The 20,276-nt window shown below is 41.2% G+C and overlaps 1 protein-coding gene across 1 annotated transcript in view; it reads right to left on the bottom strand.

The window, feature by feature from the left end:
• The window catches only part of Gda (guanine deaminase), an 86,449-nt gene extending 66,737 nt beyond the window's left edge, over positions 1-19,712 (bottom strand). Inside the window, exon 1 of the mRNA XM_055613828.1 lies at positions 19,536-19,712. Coding sequence (XP_055469803.1) covers positions 19,536-19,658 — 123 coding nt within the window. The 5' untranslated portion in view covers positions 19,659-19,712. The remainder of the gene's footprint in view (positions 1-19,535) is intronic.
• Between the last annotated feature and the right edge of the window lie 564 nt (positions 19,713-20,276).

Raw genomic sequence — 20,276 nt, 5'->3', positions numbered from 1 at the left:
CTCTCTCTCTCTCTCTCTCTCTCTCTCTCTCTCTCTCTCTCTCTCTGCCTAACCACATGCCACCTTTGAAGCACCTGTCTGGGTTGCATGATAGTTTTCCTTATTTTTCAGTCACCATCAGTCTAGCACAAACCTTGTGTTCCTTCTTCCCACTTGACTGTTTGGACAGATGAGGGGGAGGGGGATAAAAATGAGTGCAGAAGCCTCCATTCATGTAGCCAAAAGTTGTGATTTCCTTCTTAATATGAGACCTTGAGATGTTGTTCTGCTCAACTGGATTAAATAATTTTTTCCAGTACAGTCATCACTTGGGAGGGAGGTGGAGAGAGGCTAAGGAGGCCGTTCTCAGTTCTTTAAGAGAAAGGATGCATTTTCAAACGCTTCCGTGGAACCAAAGGTTTTTGTTTTGGTGATCTGTTCTCAGTGCTAAGGACTGAACAAACAGGGCTTGGCACACGCCAGGCAAGTCCTCTGTCACCGAGCCACATCCCCAGCTCTGCAACTGTGAATAATGGAACCACCTAATTCTACCATCTTACTTGGTTTTGTTTATTTTATTTTACTATAATTGCAATTTTATAGGGAAAAAAAAAAAACCTTAAGGGATGCTTCACTACCAGCACCCTATTCTTTGAAACAAATATGCCGACTGTTTCTAGCCTTCCAGCGACAAAGAGATACTAAATTCTACTTTTGAGAAAAGGAATAATTTTAAAAAAATTGTTCATAAGTGTTTTACCTGCATGTATGTACATGCAGCATACTCATGCAGTACCTGTGGAGGCCAGAAGATGGTGTCAGATCCACACAGGGACTGAAGGTGGGGTTGGTTGGTTGTTGTCAGCCTCTCCATGGGTGCTGGGAACCAAACCCAGGTCCTCTGCAAGAGCCTTAAGTGCTTATAACTGCCGAGCCATTTCTTCACCCGTTACTTAATTTGTAGCAGGGCTACGACTATTTCTGAACTCTGACACTTATGTGTGTCAATGCTGTGGTATCCACTCAAATTGGATATTTGTATGTGGAAAAAAGTCGCATTTTGAAACACATTTTTACCTATTCTTTGAGAATTTCAAACATGTATATAATGTGTTTCAATCATATCCATGCCCACGGTCACTTCCAACTCCCCCAAGAACCCATCCCAACTTTATGACTTCTTCTTGTTGTTGTTTTATAATCCACGGAGTCAAATTAGTACCAAAGGCAACATCTTCATTTCTGAAGTGTCCTTGGAGAGTGATTTCTGCACACAGCATAGAAAGGCCGGGAGACACTGTGTGAAATAGGATTGTGTTAAGCAAACTCATAATCAGTGCTTTGACTATGTATGTGTCACTTGAAATGAAGAGATCCATAAAACATTAGCAGAGTGTTTGAGGTCTCCAGGGCAGGGAGGTAGAGGTACTGTGACCCCAGACTTCCATTAGTGCAAACATTTGCATAAAGGTCCTCTGATAAGCATTGGGACACACCCTCAGCGTGGCTTGCTTTATCTCTCTGGCTCCATTTCCAGACTTTCTGATTCTTTATCTTTTACTAAAAGTTCCTGGTTCCTCTCCTGCCTGAGTCATTCCATGTACCTGTCCAGTCTCTCCCTTCCTAATTAATATCTACATAACGTTCTAGCAAAGCTTAAATGAACGTTCTTCAGAGATGCATTCTTGAAGCACCTCCTCAAAACATGCCAAGTCCTCTGGACTCAAATCTACACAGTGCCCAGCACTTTCCCCCTCAGTAGATATTTTATACCAACTCACCTACATTTGATTGTTGGGAGTCACTGTTCTATTGCTGAGAAGAGACACCAGGACCACTTCAACCCTTAGAAAAGAAACCATTTAGCTTACTGTTCCAAAGGGTGAGTCCATTATCATCGTGGCAGGGAGCATGGAGACATATAGACAGCGCCTGAGAGCTACATTCTGACCCAAGGGAAAAGAGAGGGAGCCTGGGCCTGGTGTGGGCTTTTAAACCTCAAAGCTCACCCCCAGTGACAATAACTCTTCTAACAAGGCCATACCTCCTAATCCTTCTAACCTTTCTCAAAGAGTGCCAATCCCTGGTGGCTAACATATATGAGTCTATGGAGGACATTCTTATTCAAACCACCATGCTGAGTGAAAAAAAAAAAAAAAAAAAAAGAGGAGGACTATATTATGTCTCTTTTGCTTATCATTTTCTCCTATCATCCTGACATCCTGGCTTTTCATCAGCTATTGTCGGCTCTTAAGAACTCAAAGTATAATGGCTCCACAGGCTCTGCAGGAACATAAAATGGATCTGCTGAGCTGGGCACTGAAAATAACTTCAATGTTTGAAAAAAGGGGATTCAGGCTCTCAGGCACCCACTCCCCACATGCACCTGCTCCCCACATGCAATAAAAAAAAAGACAATTACTAGGTTAAATAGTACAGGACAAAAATATCTGCCTTGCTGTGTAGAAGGCACTAGCTATGATGCTTCCTAGGGGTAAGCACACACAGGTCACAACCAGCCAAGACTAGTAACTGTTCCTTGTCTACTCTATACTCAGAATTGCACTCCATTCTTTCATTCCAAAGCACTCATTGGATGCCAGTTTTTGTTTTTGTTTCTTAAGAGCTGTCAAATACTGTGAGGAACAGGAGATGGCTAATAAGAGCTCTCATTTGCAGAGGGTGTACCGTGTTCTAGGACCTTTAATTGTTAAGTGGTGATTTGCAAGCAGCACTCTAAGTAAATTGCCCTTTCATGAAGAATCAAAGCCTCTACCACAATACAAAACTAAAGGAGTAAGCCGGGCCTTTGTGATTTACATTATGCCCTTTACCTAAGTTGAGTACTGTGAGGTTTCAGTGTCTAATTAAAATCTACTTTTCCAGGGGTCTTAATTATGTCCCAGGACTTGAGACTAGAAAAAGCTTCTCTTGCCAAATACAAAGTTATTGAGTACCTAGACTGTAAAAACCCAGAATTCTCATTTAAATAATTTGGAAGATAAGTTTTGCCATTGTACACTTGACTGGTGTCTAAAGTAAATTTTTCCATTCGAGTTAATCCATGGTGAAAAAAAAAATTAACATAGTTTACCCAACATATAGTCACCTAAATGCCTACCTGAATCAGGTATCACCTACACAAAAGTGTTAAAACCAAGGAAGGACCTATCCTCAGGGTTAAGCTGTGAGGGAGATTCCTGAACTCAAAGAAAGTCCAAAAAAGATTCTAAGCAGAAGGGGGCTGGAGGAATATAAGTAAGCCAGGGGTCAGCCTTGCCTGTGAACTGAAGGTCAGGAGTACTGTAGGCAAGGATCTCATTAAGGAAACAACACTTAAATTAGCAGTTTTGGTTTTGGTTTGTTTGAGATGGAGTCTCATGTAGAACAGATTGGTCTCTAACCTACTATGTAGTTGAGACTGAGGCTGGCTCTGAATTCCCCCTGGACCTCCAGCCTTCATCTTCTGATTGCTAGGATTATAGGTGTGTATACTAGGCTCAACTAAAGTTGAATTCTCAAAGGCACATTCTCATAGCAGGTGGAAGGAAAAGTGATATGGACAAAGACGCAAAGACATAAGATATGCAAGGCTGGGAAATCAGTAAGGCCAGATGAGCCCAACAGTGAGGCAACCAGGAGCCAGGAAATAGTGTTTTCTAAAGCAAATTAGTTTTCAGAATCTGTGCATAAAATGTTCATAGAAACACTGTTTGCAGTATCCAATGGGTATAAACATCACAAACGTCCCTTAGCTGAAGAACATTTTTTTTTAAATGTGGCATAACCTAACAATGAAATGGTATTGAGCCATAAGAAGGAATGGATTTGGGCACAAGGCCATGACATAATAAGCTTTGAAACTGTGCTAAGTGAATAAACCCCTACACAAAAAGTCATTCATCATTTCTGTTCATTTGTTAACACAATCCAACATGTACAAGTCTACATATAAAGGAAGCAAGTTAGTGACTCTAGTGGAATGAGGGAAGTTAGTTTGGTGCAGCTGCTCAATGGGTCATGAATTTCCTTTGGGGGAGTGAACAATTCCAGAACTAAACACTGGTGATAGTGGTGATGAATGTCCAGTTCTCTGAATACAAGGAGAAAATCTCAATCATATTCTTTAAACTGTGAAATGTTAGTTGTATACATTTTATCACAATTTTAAAAAAAAGAAAATATAAAGTTTAAAGTAAAAACACAGGGTTCAAAAAAATCTAACAATACAAAGGGTTAAAATTATTCTTGATGTGACCAGCTTTCCAGTCCTATACTTCAAAAGAAAGTGTTATTTTGGTTTTGTTTTAATATTTCTTTCTAAAAGTTTTAAATATATGTGAAATATAAAAGTGTGGGTGGTATGAGTGTATGGTCAAATGATACACTTCCTTCCATACAAGCTGTTAGGGAACTTTAGGTCTTAAAAATGTGTATCTTATCATCCATAAGCCTCGAGGAACTCACTTAAAATTAGAATTACCTTGCCAGGAAACAGAGTTTGATGTACTTAGAGCTTCATGTGGAGTTTGATGATGAAAATTTATCAAAATATTTTTAAAACCCAATGATAGGCAGAGAAGAGAAAGGGCAGTGTGGCCATGGTTGCAGATTCTACAGTGATGCCAGTGAGAAACAGAGAAGATGGCATGGGAGGTGTTCGTGGAGAAAAAGGCTATGGTCATAATGCATGAGGAGCTATTTCTCAAGAGTAAATAAACACTTCACAAGCAGAGTACTCAACTGCAATAGTCAAAAAGGTTTTGAAATGATATAATTTATCATCTCATATTAGTAAGTGAATATGATCAAGGCAACCAATGAAGAAAAGCAGAGCAGGAAAGGTCCTTAGAAGATAGGACATAAAAGTCAAAGCCACACAGGAAGCAACACTTTTGAGAGGTGTTCCCACATGTTGCTCAACCTTAAAAAGCATAGCAGAAGAGATGGATCTATGTTTGGAATTAAGTACAGGAAGCATATGTCATTCTATTGCTTGGCCATATCAAAACAAAGAAAACTCAACCAAATTATCACTGAATAGTTATCACAAAAGTAAGGTCAATACTCTAAACTTGTGTCTTTTTTTTTTTAATAGAAGAAAAACGTCAATTCTTCTCCAGATAATGGTTATAGGGACTCCTGAGATACACATGAAAAACATTCAGAACAAGCCCAAATACTATATGTGTTCAGTAACACTAATGAGTCATTGTTGCTAACATTATCTGGACCATCATCAGTCTGGTTTGTATCTGTGAGTTTTTTATTCAGTATCATGAGCAAGAAGCTACCATAAAAATGTTTGAAGCTGATACCTGCATGGAATATATTGCTTTTACCATGTGACTTAATGTACATTTATCCAAGAGCAGAGATGTGCTATTAACATTTTAATTAATCAATTTGTTAAATTTTATCTTAAGTATAAAAATTACCATTGTGGTCAAACATCAAATAAGAATTTGCCTTTTTTTTTTAATGTGTGTGTTTTGTGTGTGTGACTTAAGTGAACCAAGAAAGGATAAACTATTCTGCTTTCTAGAAGGGAAGCTAGAAATTAAGACCATATGACCATGTATGAGGATATAGAGTAGCCAGAGACTGGGCATGGGCACAAGGAACAATGAAAGCAATGACTAGCATGGACTTGGAAGAAAGAGGCTGTTCTTGTTTAAGAACCAAGTGGCTGGAAGATCATTGTTCAAAAGTGAAGAAAAGCTCCTTGGCAGTAACAGCTCCATCCTGTTCATAGCTGCAGCCCTAAGATAAGAGCAGCACCCTAGACATGGAGATTCAGTCACTTAATGGGAACAGATGAATTAATACTTGGATTATAAAATTCCCCAAAAATCTTTGCTATGAGGAAAGAAAAGAAAGCATGGATCCAAAACAAGTGATATTGATATTCTAATAATTGCAGTTGGGTAGGAACTCAAATTTATTTTCATAACCTTTTGGAAATGTTTGTAATGTTGAAGTATTTGTACACTTCTAGCAAATTGTTCCAATTTGCTTTCTGTTGCTCTGAGAAACAACAAGTAGGAACAGGAAGGGCTTATTTGGCTGAAGCACAGACCATGGAGGAGCCCTGCTCTCACTGGTTTGCTTCCCTTCTCTTATCTGCCTTTCTTTTCTTTTCTTTTTTTTTTTCTTTTACAAGAGTAACTCAAAGTTTTATTTATGGAACTTTATATACAATGCTATTTTGGTAATTATCTCATGAATATAAAATGTGAAATAGTTTATTGATGTGGTGGATATATCATAATATACACATACATACATACATACATACATACATAGTCATTCTGAAGACAACCCATTTCCAACGATATGGTAGGAATATTGTATTTCAAGTAAACTTCACAATTATATCTGAAAACACTGATTTCAAAGATTTGTCAGGAACCAAGAAGCCCACCTATAAATTTCAGGTTATACAATATTTTACATGTTTTTTTTTTTTTGTCTTTCATTTGAAAATGTCAAACACCTTTAAGAATTTTGTCTGTTTTTTTTTTATTTTTTTAGATTAGTTACAGTTTATTAACTTTGTATCCCAGCTGTATCCCGCTCCCTCATTCCCTCCCAATCCTACGCTCCCTCCCTCCCTCCTCTTCTCCCTACCCCTTTCCAAGTCCACTGATAGGGGAGGACCTCCTCCCCTTTCATCTGACCCTGGTTTAACAGGTATCTTCAGGACTGGCTGCAAAGTCCTCTTCTGTGGCCTAGCAGGGCTGATCCTCCCTCAGGTGGGGAGAGGGGGGTCAAAGAGCCCACCATTGAGTTTATGTCAAAAATTTAGCTACTTTTCTTAAATAGTATATCTTAGTGTAGGCCTACTTACCTAGGAATGGTACCGCCCATAGTGGGCTTGGCCCTCCCACATAAACAGCAATCAAGAAAATGCCTCTTGGACATGCCCACAAGCCAACCTCATCTGAACAATTCTTCAGTTGAAGTGCTTTCTTCCAGGTGACTCTAGGTTTGTCCAGTGGACTGCTGACACTAACTATGACATACATCAAATCTAAAAACACTGAAATAATGGCCAGACTAGGACAGAGAATGAATGAAGTAGTTGGTTCTACATGGGGTTCAACATTAATTTAGGAGTTGAGGTCATTTTATGCCAATTTTTGCAGAATTGATTGTCAATTTCATAGAAAAATACACATGGGGACAATGGAACAATGATGGGGACAGGAGTAGTAGAGAAAGAAAAAATATAAATGAATGGCTTTTAAAAGCAAGAAAATCTCAGTCTCCCTTTTGACTCACATTGAATCAAGCTGAATTCATCTATTTAAAAAATTTCTTATTAACTTTTCAATAAAACATATACACACACATACTTTCTCAACCAATTACACATTGCAGTTAATGTTTTAGTTACATCACTTGTTTCTGTAACAAACCTGATAAAAGGAACTTGAGGATGTGTTTGAGGATTTGATGGTTAGTTTTAATTGTCATCTTAACAAAATCAAGCGAGAAGAGAATCATGAAAGATTGTCAGCTTGGCCTGTGGGCATGTCTGTGGAGATTGTCTGGGTTACAGTTTGTTAATATATGGAGACCCAGTCCACTGTAGGCAGCATCATTTCATAGGTTTGAATCTGGAACTGTGTAAGAGGGGAAAAGTGAGCTTAATAGTGGAATTATGGATGTGAATGGGTGGTTCAAATTCCTACTCTGGGTTTCCACAGTGATGGACTATAAATTCAAATTGTGAGGTAAAACAACAATTGGGAGCCATTCTGTTAAAGGAACTCATTAGGCAGGTGGGCCTTCTGGAAGGAGATCCAGTATTTTGCAAGGTCTACACCATGATACAACCCAGAATTGCTTCCAGTCTTGACCCTCATTCTTTGTGCACTGTTGCATCTCTCTATATTTGGGTATTATGTGAATTGTCACTTTCTGAGTATTTATACTCTGATTGAACAAACCTTCCTATAGGATCTGATTGAATATGGACTGTTGTTCAGATGAATTAATTCCTGATTATGGAATTACTGATTTGATTTTAACAATTTTAAAAGTTAAATTGTTTTAGAACTTCTTAAACAACTTTAGAAAACTTATGGCTGCAATAAATACCTTTGTGGATCTCCTGACACCTCACTAAGAGACAGGCTTAAGGCAGATTTGTAGCCTCAGAAAGCCTTCACTCATGAATCCTGGTATACATCATATCTACCATAAATATAAGCAAGTTGCTTTAAACTTTCCATGAATCCAGATTATAATGGGACTACCAAGCAATGTTTAATACAAACCTTGAGGTCTTTATATACAAACTGTTCTGTGGTAATTCCTTATACCTTGTCACCTTATGGCATTATACACTGTCATTTTAAATTTACTTTGTTTCTTGGAATGAAAGACAGATAAGATTATTGCTCCAAAGATAGCTGAAAAATGTGTAGTCAAGTCAGTCTTAATTGAAAAGACATATATTCTTGTAACTTTTAGACCCTGTTAACCTTTAGGCCTTGTCAATCGTTGTCACTCTGAACTCACTATGAACTTATGTAATGGAAACATAAATAAGAAATGTTTAGTTTTAAAACATAACCTATTGCATTTTAGAATACAGATATTTTTGTGATTAATTACCTTCTTTGACCATGAGCTAATCCCTTTTCTAAGTATAAATACTGCAACCAAACAATAAACGCGATTGGTTGCGATCGGTTGCCTGAGCCATCAGCTCAGTGACCCAAGAGATAAAGTGAATCTGGGAACTCAACATCCCATCCCAGATCCTACCCTGGACCCTGGAACCTTGCCAAAGCAGAGAGAGACTTTGGCAATTGGACCAAAGAAGACCTTAACTGTAGGTGCCCGAACAAGGATGTGGGAAAGGTAAGTCAATGCAGTTCCTCCCCAACCCCTGAGAGCCAAAAAAACAAAACCAAAAACAAACAAACAAAAAAGAAAAAAGAGAGAAAGAATTGTCAGTCTCAGTTGTTCATATATAGAAAGAGAAACATCAGTTGCCAGTCTAACTGACCCCAGAAAAGAGAGAAAGAAAGAGAAGGAATAGTGGGTCTCAGTTGCCATTCTTAGAATCAAATTCACCTGCTGCCATTCAGCACACGTTGATAAGCTACATGCCATCAGCACCTAGCTGCACTTGTGGGTACCAACAGTACCCATCTTCTGTCAGGTGCCACCAACACTGATTTTGCTGTGTATATCTTATAATTATCCCTTAGGATGAGAAGTGAATCCACAGATATACAAATTTTCACCGATATTATCAAATATACTCTTAAGAAAAGAGACATTAAGGTTAATATTAGTCAGCTGACTGAATTCCTTCAGTTCATATAGACAGTTACCCCTTGGTTCCCAGATAAAAGAACTCTAGCTTTACAAGTATGGGATAAAGTAGGAATGGTTATTAAAAACAGGTTGAAGGAGACTGGAGGAAAAAGCATGCCAACGACAGTATTTACAATGGAATGTGCTCAGACAGGCATTAGCATGTAAAGGAGAGCCCCCACATAAATCAGAGTGTCTAGCCTCCCTTCCTCATGAAGGAACCTCTTGGTTGACAACCTGCCCAGGATCTAGGAACAATGTTTATCCTTTAGTAGGAGAGCCCCAGGGAAGCAGTAGAGAAAAGGGTAGTGATGAATAAGGAGAGGAAAGTTCAGCCTCAGAAATAATAATAATAATAATAATAATAATAACAACAACAACAACAACAACAACCCTAAATGGCCTTCTTTGCAGCACTTGGAAAGAAGCCATCTTCTAGGATCCCCTAAAAAATGTAAAAAGAAGCCAAAAGGGCCTGTGGGATTTGCTGCTGCTCCTAAGCAAACCCAACAAGAGGGTGAATCACTGAAATGCTTCCCGGTGATTATGGGAGATGATGAATGAACTGAGGAGCTTTCGTGGGAGCCTTTGCCATTCAAATTACTTAAGGTGATAAAACAGGCTACAAATCTGCCTTAATCCTGTCTCTTAGTACAGCATCTGGAGGTCCACAAAGGTATTTATTGCAGCCATAAGTTTTCTAAAGTTGTTTAAGAAGTTCTAAAACAATTTAACTTTTAAAATTGTTTGAATCAAATCAATAATTATGTAATCAGGAATTAATTCATCTGAACAACAGTCCATCTTCAATAAGCTCCTATAGGAAGTTTGTTCAATCAGGGTGTAAATATCCAGAAAGTGACAATTCACATAATACCCAAATATAGAGAGATGCAGCAGTGCACAAAGAATGAGGGTCAAGACTGGAAGCAATTCTGGGTTGTATCATGGTGTAGACCTTGCAAAATACTGGATCTCCTTCCAGAAGGAGCCTTCCAGAAGGCCCACCTGTCTAATGAGCTCCTGGCAAACAACCCCTTTCTTCCCTAAGATGCTTTTTGTAATTTCACAGCAGTGGAAATAAAAGTAAGGCAAAAGGTATCCTCCATGTTGATGGAAAGTTGTAATGGCAAAAATGGTAGGTAGCTGTCACACTGTACCCACTGTCAAGCAGCAGAGAGATGTGAACATGAACATGCTTCTTGGATCAGCTTTCTTTATTCAGTCCAAGACCCCAGTCCAGGGGATGTTGCTGGCTAAATCCTAGATAGGCCTTCTGTACTCAGTTAAACCTCTCTGGAAACCTCCTCATGTACAGACCTAGAGGTATATCTCCTAGGTCATTTTCAATAGAGACAAGTTGATGACAGAGACTGTCAAAGTTAGATTAGTCTAAGTCCACCAATTCTACTAGGTTTGGAAACAGTTGTGGCTGTGAGAAGTCTGTGGATTTTTGGTTACATCCAGATTATTTATATCTTATGGGTTCTGATAGATAGAAATATCTTTACTGACAACAAAAGGGAACAGTACTAAAAGAAAAGATCAAAAAAAGAGGTATTCCACTTCCAAGGAAAAAGGAACCTATAGCGGAATGACAGGTCAGAGATCTTAGAAACCACTGCAGAATACAGGATGGATCTCCCTGTCTGGCATTCAAAGGTACGGGACCAAGGAGGCAAGACTGTGGCCATTTGTGTATGTATGTGTACGTATGCATGTGCATGTGTGTGTTTATGAGTGAGTGTGTGCACACATGCCATGATGCCAAGAGGCTTGTAGAGGTCAAAGGATGACCTTGTCTTCAGCCCTGTTTGAGACAGGGCTTCTTGTTTTTCTGCTACTCACAGGAGACTAGCAAGGCCAAAGTCCATTCTCCTGCTGGGGACCCACTGGGATGACAGACACTTGTACAAAATCTTCATGCTTTTACTGTGGTCTGGTATTCAGAACCCAGGCCCACCAAGCTTGTGAGGCATGTGCTTGAACTACTGATTCATCCCTCAGTCCTGTTGGGTGGGGGTATCTTTTAATCAGATCCAGAAAGATAAAGATGCTGAAAAGGAAACAGTTTTGTATTCAAACCCCAAGTTCATTCTATATCCCACTGGGAAAGCCATACCACTTCTATGAGCTTTATGTTACTTGCCATTATACCCAATGATGGCATTAATTTTGAAGTCTAACTTTCATTAATGAAAATGGTAAGGCTTTTGCCTGAATTTTAATGGAAACTCTATATTGCACTGAAGGTGGAAAGTGTTGCTTCAGAGGCTTTAGCCACAGAACCTAGTTCTTTGGTATACCAAGCATGTAGCACACAGCAGGCACTCAATATCTGTAGAATAAACTATTAAAAGTATGATATATTATAGGTAGTGGAATCAAGGAAAGTAATCTTCAATTCCCTTGTTTTGTCATAAACAAAATCCTCTTAAAAATAACATCATTTCCAAAGCAGAATGGATTTAATCATCATTACAGCTTCTGAACATTTAGATTTTGTTCGATAAAAATCACTCCTGAGACCATACTAAATTACATCCAATGTTGTTCTTACTAAGGCATGAGAGCAAGACAAATTGTATAACGGTTGCCTCAAATTTTTAGAACACTGAATAAATATTTACTGAATGCCTATACTATTTGCTAGGAACTATTGGATATTTTCTGCTTTTTACAAGCACAACATGAATAGAAACTCACAATTTGAATGAGAATGTACGCAAATCAGATACAGGAAATGCATATGCATTTTCTATAATAAAAACACTCATAAAGGACATCAAATGGAGGAAGAAGTAACTTAAAAAAACAATAAAAAGATCTGTGATGGTGTTTAAGCTGAACCTTAAACAATGACTTGAGCACAAGCAGAAGGGAGACAAACTGCTAGGAGCTGGCATACCTTCAATCTTAGTCCATTTCTGCTGTTGGTTTTACATCACCATGAGTGGGTAGTTATTAAAAAAGAGACTTGGCAGAGTCCTGAGGTACAGAGTACCACAGAGAAAGACTGGACATGTATATATGTATGTTCTTGTCCTTCACTTATAAGGATGCCAGTTTTACAATGGGGACTGAACCGTAAGAATCTTATCTAATATGATTTACATTCCAAGGACTCCACCTTGTAAACGTCATCTTTAAATGAAGTGTCTACACTCTTAGTACCTCACAATGGGCATTAAACTTCAAAGCATTAGCCTTTAGGTGTGGAGGCTTAGATATATAATGAAATTTGTTCCAGGTAAATGAAAGAGCTGAGAAATGAATTCATGGTCTGGCTTTAAAAGCCTTCTCTTAATTACTAAGAAAATACATATTCAAAGTATATAAAAAATTACACGGGCTGAGGAAGAAACTTTTATCCAATTGGGAAATAGTGGCCAGAGAAAATTCAGAGAAGCCAAAACTGAGCTTAAAAAAAATAAGATTTCAATTTCACATAGGTGGAATGAAAGTGGGATGTAGATTGAGAGATTAGCACACGAAACATGGAGCCATAAAAGGGCATGGTGTGCTAGGGAACCATGGGAAATTTATCTGATCATTCATTAGCTCATGTCTGCATCATGGTGAGAGTGAGTCATAGTCATCCTTTTCTATTTGACAGAGAGATGACACTGGAAAAAATATTAGAAAGAATGCCATGTCTAGAGTTCCCCCTAAGACAATTGGACCTTACACTCAATAGTGAGACACAGATGGCTGCAGAAGAACTACTCATAATCCAAGAAAATAGCAGTCAGTCATGTGGATGAAACACTAGGGAGCAAATCAAGGTGCTCCAATACTGTTTTAGTCAAGAGCCAAGGAAGAGTTTGGAGAACAGCAGGGGAAATGAGTATGAACGATCATCCCTGGAAAACATGGCTGGACATGACTGGGTGTGAGTGCCTGAAAAGACATAGTTGGGGCTAGTGGACACCAGTAAGAAGATAGTGGAGAAATCTGCTCTCAATCCTTTGAAAAAAATGAAATAGCATCCTTAGCAGAATTACCTTTGCCTTCATTTTCTAACCCGTAACAGCCCCCAGCTCTAACTGGCATTCTGAATACCAGAGGTGTGAACTTTCTAAAGTGGAATTTCTTTAGACTACATCCTCAATTTAACCTTTAACATCTCCCCTCTTTTGCCTGTCATTCTAAACCCACAGAGAGGCTGCACCTAGATAGGTAAGGTATTAATTACTGAATGACCTCTCTCTAACCCTAAGCACACCTAGTGAACCCTGAAATGCCTTTCTGGGTAGAGAACTAACATTCTAAACTGCCCCATGTAATACAACATTACACTTGACTATCTCCTCCCTTAAGAGATTAACCTAAGCGAACTTGGCAACACCTAGCTAGGAAACCACCCTTTAGGAAAGCCAATACACCCTGAAGACTTACAAAAGTAATGGGAGAAATAGTTGGCAAGATAATGTGCTTATACATTTCAAGAGGCCCTCCCTCAATGTTATTTCTTACAGATCACCACTAAGCCCGCCTAATTTCTGGGTTCTAACTAAAGAGGCACCGCTTTCCCCTTTCTTCCTTCTATCTCTTTTAATACAAGGCAAAATCCTAAGCGCGCTTACCCTGACACACAAGATGTTCTCACTTTTTGTGTAGAGATGGTCATCTCACTCTACCCCAACACCGTTGCTGGCTGGTCTCCATTGCTGAGTCTACCAGCTAGCTTGCTTGAACCCTAATTCAAAAGGCACCATTATCCCTTCTCCATCTCTCAGCAGCTGCTGAGATTTACAGTTTGACTACTCTAATTCTCTCAAACTGTAAAAAAATGATTCTTGAGTTCCCCCTCAGAATCCATTGTTTTAATTTTCTTTATCACCTAGAAGCCACAAAAGGGAACCACGAGTCCAGGGTAACAGGCGTTCTATGACTGTCTACTACCACGGTGTATCAACAAGCCAAGTATATTAGAGGCTGATCAAATTCAGGCTGTGCTAATTAAAAAGAAGTCATGGCTCTGAAAACGTTAACAAAACTTTTTTGCCACACTCTTTTTGTGTGAATGTGCATAGTATATGATACGTGGTGTGTGATGTGCATGCATGTCTGAGTGCACCTGTGTGCACGCATGTACCTGTTACAAGTGTTGCATGCAGGTATATGGGAGCATGCTCCTATGTGTGCTCCCATAAAAGAGGAGCACAAAGAGGCTAAAGGAGGCGTCTTCCTTGATCACTTTCCATAGTCCCACATGAGACAGGGTCTCTCACTGAATTGGAATTTCACTTTTGGGGTTAGTCTGTCTGGTCAGCAAGCTCCCAGGTGTCTCCATGGCACCAATGCTGGCGTTACAGGCATGTGCAGCCATGCTACAATTTTATGTTGGTTCTGGGGATTTGAGCTTGGGCAAACACTCTCACCCACTGATCAATTCTCCAATCCCTGCCATGAACATTCTGAATGGAGAAATCAGCTTTCAAGACTACAGGAAATCACAGGTTCATCCTGTGATACTTGAGCATGAGTGCACCATTTTATGAAACCCATGTCCTACTCCAGAAGCCTCATCAGGGTGGTTAAGTCCATTTTCTCTTTTCAGGGCTAGGACAATATTCTGAGTTTGTGAGCTTGGCAAGGAAGATGTATTTTCACCCTCCCAAGCAAGAGGAATGGATGACTCAGAGCCAGGGATTTGTAATTCAGACTGAGAACTCCAGCAAAGCAAGATGGCAAAGCAATGTAAGATGAAGTAGGACTTCCTCGCCCTGTCAATCTGCAGAACCAAAAATCTTTTGCTGGGGCTGCTCGAGTCTTCCTCTGCATGTGCAAATCCTGTCTTTTCTCTGAGCTCAACAATTGCTTCCCTCACAAAGACTTTCCTGTCACTGGGTAGATACCACTTCCTGCTTTATATACACACATCTGCACAGGTGTGGTAAACTGGTATGTGCTGCCTACATTTATAGACATCGCTTTGGGCGCCAGAAGTTAGAAATAGCACTATGTGCCCAAACCATCATCCAATCCACTTGCTCTAAATAGCTGCCATTCTGTCCATGCCCATGCTCCTCCATGAATGATAATAACTCCTGGTGTATACTGGCCCTGGACAACCTGTCAGGTATTATTCTTAATAATTATTCTTATTAATAACTTAATACTTCTCACAATCTTACATGGTAATAATTGGAATTATTTTTTACATAAGAAAACCTAGAAATTGAGATGTTGAGTTGACCAGATTCATGTAAGAATAGGTGACAAATGTTGAGTTGACCAGATTCATAAGAGTGGGTGACAAAGGCAGTCTTAAGAGTTCATGAAACCTTTTGCTTCAGCTAAGCCACTGTAGTGATCTCCAACTTCCTCTCCTGGTCTATCCACATCCCTGTCCCATGCATTCTTTATCTTGAAGAAGCCCTATCCAACTCTACACAGCCTATACCAGCCTGCACTGTCGTATATTGTAGTATCCTTCTCAACTTTTGGTTTCTAATTACCGTTGCTTTTCATTCTTTCTCACCCCAGGACATTTTCATGGGCCATTTCCTCCATCTAAATCCAACCTGACTATGGATTTCAATTTACCCTGAGGATCATTCTTTAAATATCACAATGTGCTCAACTGGAGAAAACCTTCCTTCTATACACAGTTCAGTGCTGACAGGCCACATGAGGTCTGGTTAACCCCTCGCTGGATTACAGACCTCACTGAGGCCATTTTCATATTTCATTCGTTTGTTTATCTTCCGTGATGAGCCCAGTTTTTAGTTCAAGATTCATTCCATGTTTATTATCATGAGTTTGGTTTCTTGGCTAAAATGTAATTTTTAAAAAATTATATGTGGTGTGTGGAGAGGGGTGCGTGTGTGCGCGCGTGCGTGTGCATGAGCAGTGGTGTGTGTGCATTAGTGAGCAATGGGTGCCCTTGAAAGCCAGAAGAGGGCATCGGGTCCCCTAGAACTAGAGATATAGATGGTTGTGAGCAGCCATTTGGGTGGCTATAGAGGCCTCAAATTTGAGACCTCCAGAAGAGCAGCCAGGCTCTTAATCCCTAAAGTGTAAGTTTTAAATCCAGAGCTTGTTCCCTACAGGGGCAGACTGTTAAAGGAGACAGAACATGGTCTTTGGTCCACGTTGCAAAATTTGACTATACCACCACATCCGTGGATGCGCAGTTTCTTTAACCAGCTTCTTCACTGCAGTGGGAATAACACTGTGAAGATTCAGAAATTCTGGCGATAAGGTTCTTGTGGCCTAGCAGCTGAGAACCCTGAGATCTTTCTTAGGTACAGCTTTGTGTCATGATGCATGAATAGCTTACACGACCACAAAAAAAAATAATAATAATAAAAATGCACAGCTGAGGCCCAGCAACTGTGCCCCTTCCCACAAGGTTTGCCCCAGGCCTCAGCTTCCTTCTCCACCACCTAGCTGCACGGATGCCACCATATGGAAAAACACTAAAGTGCCATGATGAGCAAGAGTCTTGGGGTTTACTAGGGGCAGAGGAAAGGAAGAAGCCAGAATGACTGCAGTATCAACTAAGTGCAGACATTTTCACAACTCAGCTCTTTCTGTGTCTGATTCTACAAAGGAGGAAGTGGAGGCCTGGGAGAGGTTCGAGGTCTCCTTCATAGTCTCACAGCAGGTAACAAGTGAACATTCCTACCCAGGGCTTCATTTCTACACAAAATTTGCTTCTGAAACCCAGGGCACTCTCTGCAAGTGAGCCCACTTCTTTGCTCTAGTTTCTGTGGAAGTTCCGATCTTGATGATTCTTTGGAGTCAACTTGACCCTGACATATGTGGGAAGAGCTAAGTAACAGTAATATTTGAGCACACCGTGTTTCAAGATTAATGAGACATTTGAAAATGAATTATACATTTTGGAGTCTTTATTTAAAAAAAAAAAGCTGCATCCTTCTTGAACGTAAAAATTAACTCTGAATTCTAAGTAATGCCAAAATGTTGGCTACAGAGGGTTTTTTGTTTTGTTTTGCTTTGATTTTTTTTTCATTAATTCATTTTTTTAATGTGCTCTACTTGGATGAATTAAAAACAGTCATTAACATTCTTTAGTCCTAAATCAAGTGACATGAAATGAGGGGTTAGATCTAGAAGGAAAACAAAAGACAAGGAAAAGTGTCCCTTCTCTGAGATGTTGCCCCAGACCCAGGTCTGGAGCAAGATGAGGTTTAGACATTTCACACGAAGGACCTCTCAGAATATGATTCTTCGCCTGGGTCTCCAGAGAGGCCGGTGACACTGCTACCCCAGGCCTGTGCATTTGGGTTCTCTGAGGATGTCTGGAAGCCAGAATTTTCACAATTGCTTCTAGATAGCCCCGAATCCATCCCAAGCTATGTCCTGCCATCAGCTTAAAGAGCTCAGTAAAAATAAGAGGCATCTAACACTCCCAAATATTAACTTACTGCAAGGACATACTAGTTTTCATGTACCTTAAAATGTTTAAATAATAAGTGTGTAAACGAGCAGTTTATCTTAGCCACCCTAAATGTGAGGCATTCCCTACTTCAACGTCAGGGAACTCAAATACTGAAAAGCCCAGGAAGGAGTAATATAGTGTCTGTACCAAGGAGGAGAGCAGTAACAATCCACCAACAAAGGAGGGGTGTGTGAACCTTGACTGGCTCACCTCCGTGGCCAATTCCGAGTTAATCTGCCATGTGGGACTAGCACACTCTGCAAACTGAGAGTCTCAGCGTGCTCCAAGAGGAAAAGGGACTCTGACTCAGCCACTAATTACATGTTCAGGACACTCTTATTCTTCTTTCTGAACTCAAGGAAAGATGAAAAGCCTCCTTCTGGTAGCTTACTTCCTTTTCTTGCCTATTCCCATCACACCCCCCAAACACACTGTCACATCAGTTACACCGTCTATCAGAACTGAGGGGATAGGAGATTAATTTCAAAAGGAAAGCTATGGACTTCTGTGGTCAAACCAGCATCTCTCCCCATCACCAGTCTCCAAGTGTCTATATTTGGTTTCTTGGGACTTACACCAGGTAGAAGTTGAAGGTCATACCCCCAAGTGTGGAGCGGATGTGCAGGTCTCCAGGTCTACTGGAGCCTCTCCATTAGGTGAGCTCTGAGATCTTCATCACTTTGAGAAACACACCACATGCTTCCCAATGAACCAAAATAATAATAATAATAAATCAAGTACCACAAGAAAGCAAGGTTTGGGAGCCTGTGCGGTGCCTCAGCTTGAGGACCTGAGTTCAGTCCCTGGAATTCATGTGGAAGAAAAAGGGAGGCAACTCCCACACATGGCTGACCACACATGCTACTCGGCATACGTGTACACGTACGTACACACACACACACACACACACACACACACACACACTAATGTTTAAAAAATCTTTAAGAATAGCAGGTTCGGTTACTCTCAAATATAAGTCATAAGTCTGCAGTGCCAGTTACTCAGGGGCACCTGTAGTCAAGAACAGTGTCTTCAACTTGGCAGACCACAAACTGGTATCCTCCGAGAAACCATTGAAAAGCCCATTCTTCCCCAAAACGAATTGACTTCACTTATCAAACTGGCCAGGACGTTGCTAATGTGCGTAGCCGCTGTCTGTATGGACCGAGGAGTAGATAGACATCACACATCAAATGACACTTGTGGAGATCTAATTTGAGGGGAAGGTATAAAACCTGTAATCTTAGAAGGCATTTTGAACCTCAAGATGAAACAGCTTGTTTTGATGCAAATGGCTGTGTGTGTTTGCGTGCTTGTGTGTCTGTGTGTGTGTGTGTGTGAGAGAGAGAGAGAGAGAGAGAGAGAGAAAGAGAGAGAGATAAAGAGAGAGAGATTTCCCAGTTTTGTCCCTTCCATCATTAAACTTGTGTAGTCTGCAGCATTAATGCCTTGTTTGATGAAACCAGGTGTTTTTGCTTATTCTACCTGATGAATTCAGTAAACAACACTAATCAAATGATGCCCCCACCCCACCCCAGTGAGCTCTGTCGCAAGACATTCAGCCACATTTTCCAGGGGTGCCTACGGTGCGGTGTGAGAACTCCACTGCTCCCGGCTTCTGGGTGTCATTCCGCTCTAGCCAGGCTACAACCCTAGTGACCGGGCTGTATGCCTTCCCTAAGGAGCTCAAGTTCAACTCCGGAGCCACGGTGGGTGCTCCCTCTGCAGGAGAGGACCCCCGAACGCGTAGCGCCTCGCCAGGGTCCCTCCACCTGTCCGCGATGCGCCGGACCCCGCGCCCACTCACTTTGCCGCTGTCGCTCACTCCGAGGAGGTGATCGCGAAGCACCTCCATGGGGCAGGTCCATGTGGAGTGGACGAAAGTCCCTCGGAAGATAAGCGCCAGCGGCGGCGTCCGAGCCGTACACATGGCAGCGGCGGGGCAGCGCGAGCCCACGGGTCGGGTCGACGGGTCGAGGAGGGCGCACCCGGGCGGGCGGGCGGGCGCTGAGCGGTCCCTGCGGCTGCTGCGGAGCGGGAGCTGCTGGGGCTTCGGGTTCGTCCTGCCCCCTGCTTCACCGGGCAATCGCCTGCCCGCTGCAGGCCGCGCCCAGGGGCTGGCTCCCTGCCTCCTGGATGCCAATAGGATTTTTTCTCCCGCGAGTTGGCTCCGGCTCCCGTGGGGTGTGGTTTTCCTCCCCACCCCTGCGTTGGTTTTGGATGTTGTTAACTCCTTGAGTTATTGAAACCTAGCCGCTCTACCTTGCTCTCCATGTACACCTAGGCTGTCTTCTCCGAGCCGTCTGTACCTCTTAGGGCTATTCATGGCCTCAAGTTGAGCGCCAGGTTCTGAGGCGCAAGGACAGGTGAAAGGTCAGTTGGAGCTGTACACCTTGTGGTCGGGTTCCTTTCCCCAGTCTGCTTGGCTTACAGGAAAGGCCCAGGGAACTTCCCCGCCGAGGGTTAATCTGTACCTCAAAGCCCCTCTCTTCCACTGAAGTCAATACTTTGGTCCTTGTGCCCACCCACATACAATATCAAGGCCCAC

This window comes from Psammomys obesus, unplaced genomic scaffold (assembly GCF_907164565.1).
Source record: "Psammomys obesus unplaced genomic scaffold, mPsaObe1.curated_primary_1811, whole genome shotgun sequence".
Taxonomy (NCBI): Eukaryota; Metazoa; Chordata; class Mammalia; order Rodentia; family Muridae; genus Psammomys; species Psammomys obesus.
The sequence above is the reverse complement of the archived record's forward strand: the minus strand, read 5'-3'. Positions and strand labels throughout refer to the sequence as shown.